At 42.3% G+C, this 20,951-nt stretch overlaps 1 protein-coding gene across 2 annotated transcripts in view; it reads left to right on the forward strand.

Annotated features, from left to right (window-relative positions):
- The first annotated feature begins 2,183 nt into the window (after positions 1–2,183).
- The window catches only part of LOC120027457 (juxtaposed with another zinc finger protein 1), a 58,703-nt gene continuing 39,935 nt past the window's right edge, over positions 2,184–20,951 (forward strand). For both annotated transcript variants that reach the window (XR_005473304.1, XM_038972400.1), the window contains exon 1: positions 2,184–2,466. Coding sequence is in view for 1 of the 2 variants with exons in the window: in XM_038972400.1 (XP_038828328.1) it covers positions 2,352–2,466 (115 nt within the window). In the remaining variant the exon portion in view is untranslated. The remainder of the gene's footprint in view (positions 2,467–20,951) is intronic.

Consider the following 20,951-nt stretch of genomic DNA (forward strand, 5'->3'; position numbering starts at 1 on the left):
CTGTCTTTCCCTCTCTATCTCTCTTTCTGTCTTTACCTCTCTCTCTCTGTGTCTTTACCTCTCTCTCTCTCCATCTGTCTCTGTATCTCTCTGTCTCTCCCTTTCTCTCTCTGTGTCTTTACCTCTCTCTCTCTCCATCTGTCTCTCCCTTTCTCTCTCTCTCTTTTTCTCTCTCCCTCCAGAACAACAGATTATAGCATTTCACATTTACTCAATGGTGTTAAGGTTAGTGCGTCACTGATACAACTCTGATGTGCGCCATGTGTTGGCTGTGTGGAATACAGCTGCCTGCGTGGCTGTGCTCCATATCACTATGTTTATAGGAGGGGTTGTGTAGATGTGTGTGTGTGTGTGTGTGATGGAACATCTGTGTGACTCAGTGTGCGTGTGTGTTACAGTGATGTCATAGTCCGTGACTGTCAGTGCTGGGAAAAGTACCCAATTGTCATACTTGAGTAAAAGTAAAGATACCTTAATAGAAAATGACATCCAGTAAAAAACTATTTAGGTAAAAATCTTAAAGTATTTGGTTTTAAATATACTTAAGTATCAAAAGTAAATGTAATTGATAAAATATACTTAACAATTATTATACTTAAGTAAAATTATTTCACATTCCTTGTATTATGCAAACCAGATTTTTTTACGGATAGGGAGGGGCACACTCCAACACTCAGACATAATTTACAAAATAAGCATTTGTGTTTAGTGAGTCCGCCAGATCAGAGGCAGTAGGTATGACCAGGGATGTTCTCTTGATAAGTGTGTGAATTGGACCATTTTCCTGTCCTGCTAACCATTCTAAATGTAACGAGTACTTTTGGGCACCAGGGAAAATATATGGAGTAAAAAGTACATTATTTTGTTTGGGAATGTAGTGAAGTAAAAGTCAAAGTTGTCAAAAATATAAATAGTAAAGTATGTAAACCATCCCAAAAAACGACTTAAGTAGTACTTTAAAGTATTTGTACTTAGGTAGTTTACACCACTGGTGACTGCAAGTGCGTGGTGTGTTGTTTGTGCACATTGTAGTGTGCTTGTGTGTGTGTGTGTGTGTGTATTTGTGTGTGTGTTCACATGTTTGCTTGGTCAGAGAGCAGTCTGGAAAATGTGTGGCTGTGTTCCCTGTTCCTTGTTGACTGAAGTCACTGGTCAGTGGTTTATGACTCTCAGTTTAACGGTCGATTAACCATCGATCACTGGCCTTGGTTGGTCAAGCTCTATGATTTAATGGACATTCTCCCTTCTCTCTTACCAACACACGCTCACAGACACACACACACACACAAACAAACCCACACACACACAAACAGCTCACTCCTCTATTGCATTTAGGCTTATAATGGAGGAACATTAATCACTAAACATTATGGATGTAATTGATACCTTAGTCAATAGGCTGATGCTTTCATTACTGTAACATCCCTCTAATGCTTTTATTCACACACACACACACACACACACACACACACGTTATTGTTATGTATACCTGGTGGTTGTATTTGTGGTGACATTAAGGCTCCACACTGAACCTTTAATCTAAGGGTGAGATGGTAAAGACTTAATATAATTTAGCCTAATCAGACTATTCTCATCTAGTACATGTAGCCTATAATAAATGATTGAGTTAATCTGACCCTCTGGTGACTTGACCTAGCCATGCTTCAGGAGGTATCTAGAGGCCAATCTCTTTCTCTCTCTCTAGCCCTGGGTCAATGGTATTGTTCGTGCTTTGCAGAGTAGGACTACATGTGGCGTTGTGATATGAGTTTGAAATAAACCGGGTCTGCCTTAGCAAAGAAGGACTGGTTAGTGGTTCGTGTGACGTACCTACAGCGTTGCCTCAATCGCGGTACTGTATACTATTAGGCTAGCTAGTATGGATATTCTAGTGATGCATTCATATATTATAAGCCTATATGTGTGTCATTACATTTATCTAGACATGTATTAATAGGCTAGGCCTACAACATATTCATAACATTGTAGCTTAATACGCCTGAATCCAACAACCAGGCTATTCATTCCTACCATCCATTATATATTCCACTAAGTCGTTAGTGAGTCAACAACCTTGCTAATTCATTTTTGGAGAGGAATGCAAAGTCTTCCCCGCTGGAACATTTACATACATTCACAAAAGCAACAGGTAAACAGATGACGTAAGGCCGTCGTCCCTCCCTCTTCTACCCCCACAGTCCCTCCTGCTCCCCCAGCTACCGTTGTGTCCTGCCTGGCTGCCCAGTGTCTGCAACACTGCTCCCCGCTCTGCCCGCTCCTTCCCCGGACCCGAAGCCCGCCTCGCACCGCCCCGGCTACCGAACTCCCAGTGAATGCACTAGCCAGCAACCATGACAGGCATCGCCGCCGCGTCTTTCTTCTCCAACTCCTGCAGGTTCGGGGGTTGTGGGCTCCAGTTCGAGTCTCTGGCCGAGCTAATCGTCCACATCGAGGACAATCACATCGGTGAGTCACGGAGGGAGAGGATAGGTTGCATAGCTAGCTAGGCTAATGCTAGGCTAGAAGAACACGGTTCCATTTCATTCCGCTATGCGGAATGCCTGCCTGTTACATTTTCCGACTCGGCTCGCTGCAAATAAATGTATTAGGTATCTTTGTGTCCAGAATAAAAATGGGGAAACCAAGTTTTCCCTCGGATGAGTTTAGTTTTGTATTATTGTGTAGCTATTTATAAAGCTAACGTTATCATAGGTGGCTAGGCTAGCCGCGTCTAGCCAGGCAGAGGTTTTGCATTGGTCGCTGTGTTTACGTTGAGGCCCGTGTTGCAATGCAGCGGAGCACTGTTTGTGGATTAGAATAGGGGAATTTACTCTCGACATTGTCACCCCATGTGCACAGACGTTCTCACCCTGAAGAAGCATTTAAAAAATGATGTAGGTGTAAATTATAGCTAATTGATTTGACTCAGTCACACCTAGATGACCAAATGCCGCTAGTTTAGTATGTAGCCTACATATCAGGTATCTTTGCAAGTCAAAGTTGATCAAATTATTTTGTTGTCAACTAAAATGTTAAGATATTTGTGGCAGCAAAGTTGTTTGCGCTTTCTATATGTATTTTTGCCAGTCTGTTGATTTGCAACAACGAAACGGTACAATGTTTGGTTAACTGTAGACTTGGTGTCTGAAAGTGGGCGTTGCAAAATAAGTGGGTGGATCAACAGGGATGGGGTGTAACATCAGCGCTCCATTATTGGTTAGACCAGCCATAGCCAGGTGCACCACATGTCAGTTTAATGTTTACATAGCAGGTTAGGAGAATGAGGGTAAGGTTAGGACAATTAACGTGGCAGGTTAGGAGAATGAGGGTAAGGTTAGGACAATTAATGTGGCAGGTTAGGAGAATGAGGGTAGGGTTAGGACAATTAACGTGGCAGGTTAGGAGAATGAGGGTAGGGTTAGGACAATTAACGTGGCAGGTTAGGAGAATGAGGGTAAGGTTAGGACAATTAACGTGGCAGGTTAGGAGAATGAGGGTAAGGTTAGGACAATTAACGTGGCAGGTTAGGAGAATGAGGGTAAGGTTAGGACAATTAACGTGGCAGGTTAGGAGAATGAGGGTAAGGTTAGGACAATTAATGTGGCAGGTTAGGAGAATGAGGGTAAGGTTAGGACAATTAACGTGGCAGGTTAGGAGAATGAGGGTATGGTTAGGACAATTAACGTGGCAGTTTAGGAGAATGAGGGTAAGGTTAGGACAATTAACGTGGCAGTTTAGGAGAATGAGGGTAGGGTTAGGACAATTAACGTGGCAGTTTAGGAGAATGAGGGTAGGGTTAGGACAATTAACGTGGCAGGTTAGGAGAATGAGGGTAGGGTTAGGACAATTAACGTGGCAGGTTAGGAGAATGAGGGTAGGGTTAGGAAAATAGTTAGGGTTAGGCTTAGCTAAAATGCTACAGCTGTCAACAATCGACTCATCGTGCAACCCAATAAGCCATGCAAAACGGTCTACATGTGTCACCAGTCTGATCAGTGGGGTCAATGAGTTGACCCTACTGCTGCATCTCTACAATGACTGACCCATTAATAACACATCATCAGATCAGTACTCTCATTAGATCTGTCCACCCAGCAAGGAGTGTGTGTGTTTCTATTTGTCTTTGGTTCTTCTCCTGCTGTTTCCCTGCAGCATGTCCACCATTCAATTGTTACCCAATCAGTAACAACAATACAGAAGAGGAGTATTCTCTGTACAGGCGAACAGACTCATTTAATTGATGATATGCCCGGTTGTCCACCAGGGGAGATTGCTGATATTCTGGTTGTCCACCAGGGGAGATTGCTGATATTCTGGTTGTCCACCAGGGGAGATTGCTGATATTCTGGTTGTCCACCAGGGGAGATTGCTGATATCCTGGTTGTCCACCAGGGGAGATTGATGATATCCTGGTTGTCCACCAGGGGAGATTGATGATATGCCCGGTTGTCCACCAGGGGAGATTTCTGATATGCCCTGTTGTCCACCAGGGGAGATTATTGGCACAATGCATTCGGGCAGGTGGCGTTCTGCTCGCATCCACCAAACCCAGATTCGTCCGTCGGACTGCCAGATGGTAAAGCGTGGTTCATCACTCCAGAGAATGTGTTTCCACTGCTCCAGAGTCCAATGGCGGCGAGCTTTACACCACTCCAGCCGACACTTGGCATTGCGCATGGTGATCTTAGGCTTGTGTGCGGCTGCTCGGCCATGGAAACCCACTTCATGAAGCTCCCAACGAGCAGTTCTTGTGCTGACGTTGCTTCCAGAGGCAGTTTGGAACACGGTAGTGAGTGTTGCAGCCGAGGACAGGTGGTTTTTACTCCATCACTCGGCGGTTCCGTTCTATTGAGCTTGTGTGGCCTACCACTTTGCGGCTGAGCCGTTTTGCTCCTAGACATTTCCACTTCACAATAACAGCACTTACAGTTTACAGGAGCAGCTCTAGCAGGGCAGAAATTTGACGAACTGACTTGTTGGAAAGGTGGCATCCTATGACGGTGCCACGTTGAAAGTCACTAAGCTCTTTAGTACGGGCCATTCTACTGCCAATGTTTGTCTATGGAGATTGCATGGCTGTGTGTTTGATTTTTATACACCTGTCAGTAACGGGTGTGGCTAAAATAGACGAATCCAGCAATTTGAAGGTGTGTCCACATACTTTTGGGCATGTAGTGTATATTATCCTTGTCCTTTTTCAGCCACGACTCCAAGGAACATAGAATATTACACTTCTTCAGGTCCTGTTGATAGGATAGTCTCGAACGGAGCTTGTCCTGTTTGTTCTCTAGTGACTACTTTCGCCAATAGAACAGAGGGTAGAGGAGGTTTATTTGCTCGCTAAAGTAGTCTCGTCAGGATGTCTGCCTCCTGTGCCGTCACTTACTCTTTCGAGTCCCGTCTGATGACGCGCGAGTGGATGACAATCTCATTTCATACAAGTGCATTAGTTTCCATGTTTCCTCTTCTCGCCGCTGCTCCTCGATTACCTTTGACCTTTTTTCAAAAAGAGGCGAGGAAAACCAATTGAGATTTTCCCCAGGACTCAGACACGTTCAGCTGCAGCAAGCGGGAATTCCATATTTAGAGATACAGTGCTGCCCTCTAGAGTCAGAGAATCTAATAGTATGCTGTTTATCATCCGCTGGAACTCCAGTGCCGCTGATAGAGTTTATTCAGTGGCATCATGCAAGGTTGTGTTGCAGTATTTTGAAAAGGAACTCCATCATCAATATGAACGGTGCCTCTAAAGAATTCTTGCTTTCAAAGTGCCATCCCACCATAGACATGAAGTATATGGGAGAAATGATCAGACATTCAGGGGCCCTCAGGACTCTGTGTGTACCTGCATGTGTGGGTGAGTGTTTCTGCGATAACTGTCCTCTATGTAGGCTACATCTATGATCGTGTCTCTAAGTTAGATAGGTCTTTCTGTCTGTCCCTCTCTGTGTGTCCCTGTCTCTGTGTGTGAAGTCAGAGAAGAGGAATGTAGTGATGTCATCCTTGTCTAGCTGTGTGCCAGACTACCAGTGTTCTGTTGTTTTTACCTGAACAAGTAGATACCTGCCTCTCACCTAAAACCACCACTTCCCCTCTCCCACCAGTTCTACCTTGTTACAACACTGTATATAGCCATAATGACATTTGAAATGTCTCTATTCCTTTGCAACTTTTGTTAGTGTAATGTTTATTTTTTGATTTTTTTTATTTCATTTGCTTTGGCAATGTAAACATATGTTTCCCATGCCAATAAAGCCCTTTGAATTGAATTGAGAGGGGGGGAAAGGGGAAGAAAGAGGAGGGGAAGAGTGTGAGGGAGAGGGGAACAGAGAAAGAGAAGCACACACCACCTATCAATAGTGCTTCCCAAATTGGTAAATGTTGCCAGTACAACTTTTCTCAGCTAAGCTAAGCTTGTGTATCTGAGATTCTGCTAATATAATGTAATGATGGTATAGGTCCTGCATATCCATCTGTGTCCAGAAGGTGTCAGTATAGCACCTTTTTTTCCTTCTCACTGTTCTGTTGAGCTCTTACTGACTATGGCACAATTTGCTGTTTCTGTTCACAACGTTGGAGTGTTTCTCTGTAGTTGAGGGGCTTTATTTTCTGTGTTGTGTTTTTTGTCAACTCCATTTTTGGAGTATGCCTATGTGGTCTTGTGTGATTACGTACTGTATGTAGGATGTGAAAGCAATGATTCCACTACAGCATAGTTTACTAAACCAGTCATGTCAATTTAGTCAGTATCAGATTAGTGATTTAATCCAGGACATGATGGGAGGTGGGTAGGAAGGGTGCACTGTATAAGTATTTGAACAGGGTCCATGTTTGTGTTTGTTGTTGATGCCTGGTGTGTTGGTTAACATTTCCTCTCTCCCTCAATGCTGAGGTGGGACACTACACGGAAGGAGTCTGTGTCCTTGTGAGTGAGTGGGTTGGTTTTTCTATCATTGTGGGGACCTAAAATCCCCCTTATTCCCCACAAGGATAGTAAAACATGGAGAATTCTGAGGACAAAGGCTATTTTAAGCTTATGAGTTAGGGTTAGGGTTACAATTAGGGTAAGTGGTTATGGTAAGGGGTTAGGGAAAATAGGATATTGAATAGAAATGTATTTTAGAACCTCACGAGGGTAGAATAACGTGTGTGTGTGTCTTTGTATGTGTATGCTCCAAATGACCTGTCTGGGCGTAAAGAGGCAATTAGTGTGTCCAAGAATGGAAAATACACCACCCCGATACATATACATACACACTCACACCGTCGGAAGTCGCAGGGCCGGAGCGCCTCACCATGCACTGGGAAGTCTAATTATAGAGGGATGTACCCCCCTCTCCCTTCCCTCTCTTTCCCCACTCTCCTCGTTTTTCTCTATTCCCTCTCTCCATCCGGTGGCCTGCTGCTTCAGAAACACATTAAAACACTCTCTGTGGCTTAATTAGCAGTCTGGAAAACAAGACCCGCATTCTTGGCCTACTTTGACACACCCGCTAGACACACACACACACACACACACACACACACACACACACACACACACACACACACACACACACACACACACACACACACACACACACACACACACACACACACACACACACACGCTGGTGGAAGATGGTGCCGGCAGACATGGCAGCTCTGCTTCTAGCTCCTTAGCAACATTGCAGTATTTCGTTTTTTTTGTGTGTTATTTCTTACACTATTAGCCTTGAACGTTTTTTACAAGCATTTCGCTACACCCGCAATAACATCTGCTAAATCTGTGTATGTGAACAATAAGATTTGATTTGGTGTGGCCTTATCTTTGACCAGTAGGAGGCAGTAGTAGACTGTTGGTCAGAAAAGCAATGTTGTGTTGAAATGAGTAGAGTTCTGTTTGATGTGTAGCTGATTTAATGACAGGAACGCTAATTTGGAGTATATTTATGACTCCCTTGTGCTCCCAACTTACTGGTCTTATACACAGTCTTGTACACACACCCATATAGACGCACACAAATACACACGCTCACACACACTGTCTTTAGGGGAGAACTAGACCAGTGTGATAGTTATGATACAAAATATTAGTTATGATAGAACTAACAGACCTGTGTGTATGTGTGCGCGCATTCGCCCAAACTCTGTACCCCTTCTTGTTACAGTGGTGGTATCAGGAGTGTAGTTGCTTCCTGTCCTGCTAGGTGAACGGAAGCCATAAAGTTGGGGAACATTTATTGCTCTCCCTCTCAGCACCTGGTTTACATAATCCCCCCTCAAGCTATTGGAAAGCATTGTTCTAGGCTAGCTACATGTTAACCGTAATTAAACATACTGCAGTATATCATTAGCATTGGGGAGCTTGACACAAAGATGGCGAACAAATGCATATAGTTAATTCAGGCCATTTACCTTTGCAAAAATAGGTCAGTTCCGGTCTCCTTAACTGGGTGTGTCTCCCATAGACACCCATTTAATAGCAGCTGGGAATGTTCTACTTAGGTCACTGACTTTCATTAAACCAGAAAAAAACAGCGAGTGGGGTGTCTCGCTTCCTCTTCCATCTCTGCTTGACATACTTTATTATTCATATTATTTTTGTGCTTTCATTTTAACAGGAAAAACCTAGATCTCTTTTACAAATGTGCACTGTATATACAACATAAATATACAAATTCCCTCCAAATATATACAGTTGAAGTCGGAAGTTTACATTCACCTTAGCCAAATACATTTAAACTCAGTTTTTCAAAATTCCTGACATTTAATCCGAGTACAAATTCCCTGTCTTAGGTCAGTTGGGATCACCACTTTATTTTAAGAATTTGAAATGTCAGAATAATAGTAGAGAGAATGATTTATTTCAGCTTTTATTTCTTTCATCACATTCCCAGTGGGTCAGAAGTTTACATGCACTCAATTAGTATTTGGTAGCATTGCCTTTAAATTGTTTCTCTTGGGTCAAATGTTGGGTGAATTTTGGCCCATTCCTCCTGACAGAGCTTGTGTAACTGAGTCAGGTTTGTAGGCCTCCTTGCTCGCACACGCTTTTTCAGTTCTGCCCACAAATTTTCTATAGGAATGAGGTCAGGGCTTTGTGATGGCCACTCCAATACCTTGACTTTGTTGTCCTTAAGCCATTTTGCCACAGCTTTGGAAGTATACTTGGGGTCATTGTCCATTTGGAAGACCCATTTGCGACCAAGTTTTACTTCCTGACTGATGTCTTGAGATGTTGCTTCAATATATCCACATTATTTTCCTCCCTCATGATACCATCTATTTTGTGAAGTGCACCAGACCCTTCTGCAGCAACGCACCCCCACAACATGATGCTGCTGCCACCCCCGTGCTTCACGGTTGGGATGGTGTTATTCGGCTTGCAAGCCTCCCCCTTTTTCCTCCAAACATAACGATGGTCATTATGGCCAAACAGTTCTATTTTTGTTTCATCAGACCAGAGGACATTTCTCCAAAAAGTACGATCTTTGTCCCCATGTGCAGTTGCAAACCGTAGTCGGGCTTTTTTATGGCGGTTTTATAGCAGTGGCTTCTTCCTTGCTGAGAGACCTTTCAGGTTATGTCGATATAGGACACGTTTTACTGTGGATATAGACACTTTTGTACCTGTTTCATCCAGTCCTTTGCTGTTGTTCTGGGATTGATTTGCACTTTTCGCACCAAAGTGCGTTCATCTCTAGGAGACAGAACGCGTCTCTTTCCTGAGCGGTATGACAGCTGCGTGATCCCATGGTGTTTATACTTGCGTACTATTGTTTGTACAGATGAACGTGGTACCTTCAGGCGTTTGGAAATTGCTCCCAAGGATGAACCAGACTTGTGGAGGTCTACCATTTTTTTTCTGAGGTCTTGGCTGATTTCTTTTGATGTCAAGCAAAGAGGCACTGAGTTTGAAGGTAGGCCTTGAAATACATCCACAGGTACACCTCCAATTGACTCAAATGATGTCAATTAGCCTATCAGAATCTGCTAAAGCCATGACATAATTTTCTGGAATTTTCCAAGCTTTTTAAAGGCACAGTAAACTTCTGACCCACTGGAATTGTGATACAGTGAATTATAAGTGAAATAATCTTTCTGTAAACGATTTTTGGAAAAATTACTTGTGTCATGCACCAAGTAGATGTCCTAACCGACTTACCAAAACTATAGTTTGTTAAACAACTTCTTATGGCTGCAATCCCGTTAACGGGATGATATGACAACAGCCAGTGAAAGTGCAGGGCGCCAAATTCAAACAACAGAAATCTCATAATTAAAATTCCTCAAACACACATGTATCTTATACCATTTTAAAGGTAATCTTGTTGTTAATCCCACCAAAGTGTCCGATTTCAAATAGGATTTTCAGCGAAAGCACCACAAACGATTATGTTAGATTATGTTAGGTCACCACCAACTCACAGAAAAATTCAGCCATTTTTCCAGCCAAAGAGAGGAGTCACAAAAAGCACAAATAGAGATAAAATTAATCACTAACCTTTGATGATCTTCATCAGATGACACTCATATGACTTCATGTTACACAATACATAAATGTCTTGTTCGATTAAGTTCATATTTATATCCAAAAACCTCAGTTTACATTGGCGCCATGTTCAGAAATGCCTCCAAAATATCCGGAGAAATTGCAGAGCCACGTCAAATAACAGAAATACTCATCATAAACTTTGATGAAAGATACATGTTTTACATAGAATTAAAGATACACTTGTTCATAATGCAACCGCTGTGTCAGATTTCAAAAAGCTTTACGGCAAAACACAATATTCAATCATCTGAAAACAGCGTTCAGCCACAAAAGCAAGCCAGTTAGCTGCCAAATTGTGCAGTCAACAAAACTCATAAAAAGCATTATAAATCTTCACTTTCCTTTGCTGATCTTTGTCGGAATGCACTCCCAGGACTCCCACTTCCACAAGAAATGTTTGTTTTGTTCGGTAATGTCCATCATTTATGTCCAAATAGCTATTTTTGTAGCGTGTTTGATAAACAAATCCAACATTTACATTTACATTTTAGTCATTTAGCAGACGCTCTTATCCAGAGCGACTTACAGTAGAGTGCATACATTTTCTTACATTTTTTTTTTTTTTTTTTTTTACATACTGAGACAAGGATATCCCTACCGGCCAAACCCTCCCTAACCCGGACGACGCTATGCCAATTGTGCGTCGCCCCACGGACATCAGGAAGCGCGTTCACTAAAAGCTGACGAAATGTCCAAAAGTTCCGTAACAGTCAGTAGAAACATGTCAAACAATGTTTTGAATCAATCTTTAGAATGTTTTTAACATAAATCTTGAATAACGTTCCAACCGGAGAATTACATTGACTTCAGATGAGCGATGGAACAGAGCTCCCTCTCATGTGAACGCGCATGGTCAAAGCATGGTCAGGTCATGGCAGACCTGACTAATTCCCCTCTCATTCGGCCCCCCTTCACAGTAGAGGCATCAGACAAGGTTCTACAGACTGTTGACATCTAGTGGAAGCCGTAGGAAGTGCAAACTCATCCATATCTCGCTGTGATTTCAATAGGATCTTTGTTGAAAATCGACCAGCCTCAGATTTCCCACTTCCTTGTTGGATTTTTTTCTCAGGTTTTTGCCTGTCATATGAGTTCTGTTATACTCACATACATAATTCAAACCGTTTTAGAAACTTCAGAGTGTTTTCTATCCTAATACTAATAATAATATGCATATATTAGCAACTATGACTGAGGAGCAGGCCGTTTACTCTGGGCACCTCTGTGCACCTTCCATCCAAGCTACTCAATACGGCCCCTGCAGCCATAAGAAGTTAACAAGAAATTTGTGGAGTGGTTGAAAAAAAGGTTTTAATGACTCCAACCTAACTGTATGTAAACTTCCGACTTCAACTGTACGTATGCTAGCTAAATGCTAACCATACTGAAACATTTACATTTTAGTCATTTAGCAGACACTCTTATTCAGAGCGACTTACAGGAGCAATTAAGGTTAAGTGTCTGTTGTATGCTAGCTACATGCTAACCTTACTGAAACATCAAATTTAGTTAGTCACAGGCGCCGAATATAACAGGTGTAGACCTTAGAGTGAAATGCTTACTTACGAGCCCTGAACCAACAATGCAATTTAAATAAATATGGATAACAATAAGAAATTAAACTAACAAGTAATTAAAGAGCAGCTGTAAAATAACAATAGCGAGACTATATACGGGGGGTACCGGTACAGAGTCAATGTGCGGGGTTAGTTGAGGTAATATGTACATGTAGGTAGAGTTATTAAAGTGACTATGCATAGATAATAAAAGAGAGAGCATTAGCAAAAAAGAGAGAGGGGGGGGCAATGCAAATAGTTCGGGTAGCCATTTGATTAGATTCAGGAGTCTTATGGTTTGCGGGTAGAAGCTGTTTAGAAGCCTCTTGGACCTAGACTTGGCGCTCCGGTACCGCTTGCCGTGCGGAAGCAGAGAGAACAGCCTATGACTAGGGTGGCTGGAGTCTTTGACAATGTTTAGGGCTTTCCTCTGACACTTCCTTCTGGATGGCAGGAAGCTTGGCCCCAGTGATGTACTGAGCCGTTCGCACTACCCTCTGTAGTGCCTTGCGTTCGGAGGCCGAGCAGTTGGTAGTTTGTTGATGATGTGGACAGCAAGGAACTTGAAGCTCTCAACCTGCTCCACTGCAGCCCCATTGATGAGAATGGGGGCGTGCTCGGTCCTCTTTTTCCAGTAGTCCATAATCATCTCCTTTGTCTCGTTGAGGGAGAGGTTGTTGTCCTGGCACCACACAGCAGGTCTCTGACTTCCTCCCTATAGCCTGTCTCATCATTGTCGGTAATCAGGCCTACCATTGTTGTGTCAACGGCAAACTTAATGATGATGTTGGAGTCGTGCCTGGCTGTGCAGTCATGAGGGAACAGGGAGTACAGGAGGGGACTGAGCACGCACCCGAGGGGCTCCTGTGTTGAGGATCAGCGTGGCGGATGTGTTGTTACCTACCCTTACCACCTGGGGGCGGCCTGTCAGGAAGTCCAGGATCCGGTTGCAGAGGGAGGTGTTTAGTCCCAGGGTCCTTAGCTTAGTGATGAGCTTTGAGGGCGCTATGGTGTTGAACGCTGAGCTGTAGTCAATGAATAGCAATCTCACATAGGTGTTACTTTTGTCCAGGTAGGAAAGGGCAGTGTGGAGTGCAATAGAGATTGCATCATCTGTGGATCTATTGGGGCGGTATGCAAATTGGAGTGGGTCTAGGGTTTCTGGGATAATGATCTTGATGTGAGCCATGATCAGCCTTTCAAAACACTTCATGGCTACAGACGTGAGTGAGTGCTACGGGTCGGTAGTCATTTAGGCAGGTTACCTTACTGTTCTTGGGCACAGGCACTATGGTGGTATGCTTAAAACATGTTGGTATTACAGACTTGGACAGGGAGAGGTTGAAAATATCAGTGAAGACACTTCCCAGTTGGTCAGCGCATGTTCGCAGTACACGTCCTGGTAATCCGTCTGGCCCTGCGGCCTTGTGAATGTTGACCTGTTTAAAGGTCTTACTCACATTGGCTGCGGAGAGCGTGATCACACAGTCTTCCGGAACAGCTGGTGCTCTCATGCATGTTTCAGTGTTATTTGTCTCGAAACGAGCATAGAAGTAGTTTAGCTCGCCTGGTAGGCTCTTGTCACTGGGCAGCTCTTGGCTGTGCTTCCCTTGGTAGTCTGTAATGGTTTGCAAACCCTGCCACATCTGACGAGCATCAGGGCCAGTGCAGTACGGTTCGAACTTAGTCCTGTATTGAAGCTTTGCCTATTTGATGGTTCGTCAGAGGGCATAGCGGGATTTCTTATAAGCCTCCGGGATAGAGTCCCGCTCCTTGAAAGAGGCAGCACTAGCATTTAGCTCAATGCGGATGTTGCCTGTAATTCATGGCTTCTGGTTGGGGTATGTACGGTCACTGTGGGGACAACGTCATCGGTGCTCTTATTGATGAAGCCAATGACGGATGTGGTGTACTCCTCAATGCCACCGGAAGAATCCCGGAACATATTCCAGTCTGTGCTAGCAAAACAGTCCTGTAGCTTAGCGTCTGCTTCATCTGACCACTTTTTTTTATTGATCTAGTCACTGGTGCTTCCTGCTTAAAATGTTCGCTTGTAAGCAGGAATCAGGAGGATAGAATTATGGTCAGATTTGCCAAATGGAGGGCAAGGGAGAGCTTTGTATCCGTCTCTGTGTGTGGAGTAAAGATGCTCCAGAGTTTGTTTAAAAAAAAAAAAAAAAGTATCCTCTGGTTGCACATTTTCCATGTTGATAGAAATGTATTAAAACGGATTTAAGTTTCCCTGCATTAAAGTCCCCGGCTACTAATAGCACTCCCTCTGGGTGAGCATTTTCTTGTTTGCTTATGGCGGAATACAGCTCATTCAATGCTGTCTTAGTGCCAGCCTCTGATTGTGGTGGTATGTAGACAGTTAAACTCTCTAGGTAGATAGTGTGGTCTACAGCTTTTCATGAGATACTCTACTTCAGGGGAGCAATAGCTCGAGACTTCCTTAGATATCGTGCACCAGCTGTTATTTACAAAAATACATAGTCCGCCGCCCCTTGTCTTACCAGACGCCGCTGTTCTATCCTGCCGGTACAGCGTGTAACCAGCCAGCTGTATGTTGATAGTGTCGTCGTTCAGCCATGACTCCGTGAAGCATAAGATATTACAGTTTTGAATGTCCCTTTGGTAGTTTAATCTTGCGCGTAGGTCATCTATTTTATTCTCCAAAGATTGCACGTTTGCTAGCAAAATTTAGGGAATTGGGGGTTTATTCGATCGCCTACGAATTCTTAGAAGGCAGCCCTCCCTTTGGCCCCTTTTTCTCCGCCTCCTCTTCACGCAAATGACGGGGATATGGGCCTGTTACCGCGAAAGCAGTATATCGTTCGCGTCGGGCTCGTCAAGACTCTTTAATGGAAAAGTAGGATTCTACCAGTCCATGGTGAGTAATCGCAGTCCTGATGTCCAGAAGTTATTTTCGGTCATAAGATACGGTAGCGGCAACATTATGTACCAAATAAGTAACATGCTTCAGTATGTGGTTGGCATTGGGGAGCTCAGTGTTTCCTCTGCAGTCATTTTATCTGTGGCACTGCGCCACGGCAAAAATCATTGGCACCACGGCATAAAAATATGTAACTTGAAAAAATATTTCTGTTGAAGCGTACTTTGAAGATGCAAGAACAGTCCACATTTACTTTTCCTCTGCAAACAAAAGAAGAAATGAATAGAAAAATCTGACTACCCCATATTAGACAAGTTTATATATTTACCTAGTAGGCTTGGTGTTGTGTTCTACAGCCAGGTCATGTGTGATACAAGTCGGTATTCGATGTCCATCCATGTCTGAGGACATCGGGAGATGACGTGGAAACCAGCCACTTGAGGAAACAGTGAGCACTGTTACCTTCAAGTAGGTTTCGGTTTTCCTAGAGTGTTGTGGATGGGTGTAAGCATCTGCCTCTTCCAAAGGTTGCAAGTTCGAATCCAGCAATAGAAAGTTGGTTTTCAGATTTTTGTTTTATGCCTATCCCAAACCTTAACCCTTACCTTAACCATTCGAGTTAATGCCTAACCTTAACCTTAAAACACTTAGAAATGTAATGTTTGAGAAACATGGATGAACATCTAAATCTGACGTGAGACTGTGAGAGCTAGTTGGTGTTCTATGAGAGATAAATATTCCTCTTGAGGCGCATTCAAGTTACGAGTGCAATAGGGAGGGAAACATGCATTCTGACAAGTCAATGCACAACAATTCTTGCAATCGCAGGGAAAGCAGCAGTTTTTTAATTAATGGCCTTTGTTAAAATGGGGGAATCCAAGCTTTTCGTTCCTACTTTATTTATTTCTCAACTCCTAAATATGCGGGAACTGCACATTTTCAACCCAGACTTTTTAGCAGCGGCATGGTTAAGCATGTTACCGCTCTGCAGTACACTGTGAGTGCATATGGGAGAGTGGGGCTAAATATAACACGGATCAATTGTAGGTAATTAGTAACTTGCCAGGTAATTAGTAAAATGCCACCCTACCTCAAAATATCTTTGGGTTATGTAAAAAATTGTGATGAGAATTATGACATTTTTAGAGTAGTGGCAACCAGGGACAATCAAATAAAATGTTATTTGTCACATGCGCCGAATACAATGCTTACTTAAATTCCCTTAACCAACAATGCAGTTCAAGAAATAGAGTTAAGACATTTTTTTTAAATTTGGAGCATATTTGTGTGGGGGTGGGGTATGGTGACATTAAGTGGTTTCTGTGAGAAGTAAAGGCAGGGGGCATGTTACCCCCAGTGGCGGTTTACCCCAAGTTACCCCAACAGTTAAGTCTATATTATATTCACTGTGTTTGCGCACATTTTTTGGGACATATAATTCATCAATAGGATGCTAACTATACTGAACAAGAATATAAACGCAACATGTAAAGTGTTGGTCCCATGTTTCATGAGCTGAAATAAAAGATCCCAGAAATGTTCCATATGCACAAAAAGCTTATTTCTCTCAGATTGTGTGCACAAATTTGTTTACATCCCTGTTAGTGAGCATTTCTCCTTTGTCAAAATAATCCATCCACCTGACAGGTGTGGCATATCAAGAAGCTGATTAAACAGCATGATCATTACACAGGTGCACCTTGTGCTGGAGACAATAAAAGGCCATTATAAAATATGCAGTTTTGTCACACAACACAATGTCATAGATGTCTCAAGTTTTGAGGGAGCGTGCAATTGGAAGGCTGACTGCGGGAATGTCCACCAGAGCTGTTGCCAGAAAATGGAATGATAATTTCTCTACCATAAGCCGCCTCTAGTGTCGTTTTTGAAAATTTGGCAGTACGTCCAACTGGCCTCACAATCGCAGACCATGTGTAACCACGGCAGGACCTCCACATCTGGCTTCTTCACCTGCGGGATTGTCTGAGACCAGCCACCCGGACAGCTGATGAAACTGACAAGTATTTATGTCTGTAAGAAAGCCCTTTTGTGGGGAAAAACTCATTCTCATTGGCTGGGCCTGGCTTTTTGTCCTTTTAAAAAGTCACCAGCCTCTCTCTCTCATTAACACACACATTCAGTCCTCTCTCTCAGAGAGTGTATGTAGGCTAAGTTAAGTGTTCTGGTTTCTGGATCTCAGCAACAGGTAGAATGATTAAAGTACGGCAGTAAAAACCTAATTAAGACCACCTCAGTGGACCACCTCATATGTGTGAGGGAGAGAGGAAATGCAAGATAGAATGCATTCATTCTCAATTATGAGGTGTGAAAGTCTGAAGCCAAAGTGCTGCCTAGGCCAAGACCAAAAACACACACACACACACACACACACACACACACACACACACACACACACACACACACACACACACACACACACACACACACACACACACACACACACACACACACACACACACACACAGGGAGACTGTTAAATATGGCACAGAGATAATCTAGCTCTGGTCTGTAATGGCTTTGGATGTAATACATCTGTGAGCCATTATACGCGCAACCATAATTACATACACATTCATTACTTTTGTGCCTTATAGCAAACAGGATGCATGTTTTGGAATATCCTTCTTTTCACTCTGTCATTTATGTTAGTATTGTGGAGTAACTACAATGTTGTTGATCCATCCATAGTTATCTCCTATCACAGCCATTAAACTCTGTAACTGTTTTAAAACCACCATTGGCCTTATGGTGCAATGGTGGTTTTAGTGGTTTCCTTTCTCTCCGGCAACTAATTTAGTAAGGGTGCCTGTATATTTGTAGTGACTGGGTGTATTGATACGCCATCCAAAGTGTAACATTAATAACTGCACCATGCTCAAATGCATAGTCAATGTCTGTTCTTTTTTCTTCTTCCTTTCTTGCCCATCTACCAATTGGTGCCCTTCTTTGCGAACATGAGGAAAATCTCCCTGGTCTTTGTGGTTGAATCTGTGCTTGAAATTCACTGCTTAATTTAGGGACCTTACAGATTAGGTGTGGGGTACAGAGATGGGGTAGTCAATTAAAAATCATGTTAAACACTGTTATTGTGAGTCCATGCAACTTATGTGATTTATTAGGCACATTTGTACTCCTGACCTTATTTAGGCTTGCCATAACAAGATATTTGAATACTTATTGACTCAATACATTTCAGCTTTAAATTTTTTATAAATTTGTAAACATTTCTAAAAACATTCCATTTTGACATTATGGTGTATTGTGTGTAGATCAGTGACACAAAATGTAAATGTAAACAATTTAAAGTAAGATCGTAACACAATAAAATGTGGAAAAAGTCAAGGGGTGGGAAGACTTTCTGAAGGCACTGTATTACTTGTAAGTTATACACAATTCTTAATTTTAATTTGATTTTTTATACCTTTATTTCAACAAGGAACACAGACTGAAACCAAGGTCTCTTTTACAGCTGGGCCCTGCCTGCACCTGCTTGCCCGTCCAGCATCACTACTCTGGACGGCTCTGACTTAGAATACGTGGACAACTACAAATACCTAGGTGTCTGGTTAGACTGTAAACTCTCCTTCCAGACTCACATTAAGCATCTCCAATCCAAAATTAAATCTAGAATCGGCTTCCTATATCGCAACAAAGCATCCTTCACTCATGCTGCCAAACATACCCTCGTAAAACTGACCATCCTACCGATCCTCGACTTCGGTGATGTCATCTATAAAATAGCCTCCAACACTCTACTCAACAAATTGGATGCAGTCTATCACAGTGCCATCTGTTTTGTTACCAAAGCCCCATATACCACCCACCATTGTGACCTGTACGCTCTCGTTGGTTGGTCCTCGCTTCATACTCGTCGCCAAACCCACTGGCTCCAGGTCATCTACAAGACCCTGCTAGGTAAAGTCCCCCCTTATCTCAGCTCACTGGTCACCATAGCAGCACCCACTCGTAGCACGCGCTCCAGCAGGTATATCTCACTGGTCACCCCCAAAGCCAATTCCTCCTTTGGTCGTCTTTCCTTCCAGTTCTCTGCTGCCAATGACTGGAACGAACTGCAAAAATCTCTGAAGCTGGAAACACTTATCTCCCTCACTAGCTTTAAGCACCAGCTGTCAGAGCAGCTCACAGATTACTGCACCTGTACATAGCCTATCTATAATTTAGCCCAAACAACTACCTCTTCCCCTACTGTATTTATTTATTGATTTTGCTCCTTTGCACCCCATTATTTCTACTTTGCACATTCTTCCACTGCAAATCTACCATTCCAGTGTTTTACTTGCTATATTGTATTTACCTCGCCACCATGGCCTTGTTTTTGCCTTTACCTCTCTTATGTCACCTCACTTGCTCACATTGTATATAGACTTATTTTTCTACTGTATTATTGACTGTATGTTTTGTTTATTCCATGTGTAACTGTGTTGTTGTATGTGTCGAATTGCTTTGCTTTATCTTGGCCAGTTTGCAGTTGTAAATGAGAACTTGTTCTCAACTAGCCTACCTGGTTAAATAAAGGTGAACAAAAAATACATATACATACAGTTTAGGTACAATGATTAATAAACTACACAAGACAAACAAAACCATCACAGATAACACCAAAAAATACAGCAACAGATTACATTTACACAGGTTATTCCACTAACAGCACAAGAACTTGCATTATAGACAAACACGAGAGCATGTTCTCGTCTGACGGACAGCGAAGTCCAACCCACATTTTGATATAAACACAGTGGTGAGTTCTGTAGCTAGCACCCGTAATAAACCTAAGTTTAAGCAATGATAAGTAGCATCCAGCGATTTAAGTGTTGATGCCGTAGCATGCATGTAAATAATATCCCCATAATCTATAACAGACATAAAAGTAGCTTGCACAATTTGCCTTCTATTTGTAGAGGACAAACATGTCCTGTTTCTATAGAGGAAGCCTAGCTTGATTTTTAGCCGAATGTTCCTCAGGCTATGGCAACCTTATACATATCTAGCAGTAATATTTCCAGTTTCTCCCTCACCCAGAATAATTATTTGTCATTAGTAAATGCACAGAAGTTGGAAATTGATTGAGATATTTTCTTATTTAATTTGGTATTAAATAAACGTGGTATTTCTCACAGTAGAGGAAAAGGTGCATCTCTGTCTCTACCTCCCCTGTCATACAGTGACTACATGGACACTTTTGGGTTGCCATTATGTCTACCTTTTGTCTATAGCCAATTGGTAGACACTGAGTCTGTATTTGGTCAGGATCTGTCTTTGTTTAGTATCTCTGACAGAGTAGAGATATTCTGCCAATTTGTATTATCTTTTGAGGGACAAATAGCAATTTTGTTTATTCTGTGATTTAGTTTAATTTTCCCAATTTGTCAAATAGGAGGTTTTAATTTCTGTAACAATCTGAATCTGGTTGATTTGTGTGTTTGGATAATACAATCTGATTCTCAACCTGATTGATTTGTGTGTTTGGATAATACGGTTATTTAGTATTTTTAACAGCTGACATATGGGACTATTTTCAGGCTTCTGCGCTTGGGTTTCTGTACAGCACTTTGTGACATTGGCTGATGTAAAAAGGGCTTCATAAATACATTTGATTGGGTTTCCAGTGCTTTGAATTGTAAGGGTGTTTTGGGGCTTCATTTTAAAATGGTGCCAAATTGTAAGTGTCCTTTTCTTTATATTAACAATTAAAGGGAATCTTCCGAGTTCCACTCTGCATGCATCATTTAGTACTTTCTTTTGGGTATTTAGGATAATTCTGCAGAATTCTGTATGTAGATTTTCTATTGGGTTTTTCTCCCAATGCATATAATCATAATTCCAGGTTGGACACAAAACCTTGCCTCCGTAAAGTGCAATTGGTAAAATTACACTTGAAAATTTAGCACTAGATTTGGATAGGAATATTTATTTTAAAAATATA

The sequence above is a fragment of the Salvelinus namaycush genome, chromosome 32 (genome assembly GCF_016432855.1).
Source record: "Salvelinus namaycush isolate Seneca chromosome 32, SaNama_1.0, whole genome shotgun sequence".
NCBI lineage: Eukaryota > Metazoa > Chordata > Actinopteri > Salmoniformes > Salmonidae > Salvelinus > Salvelinus namaycush.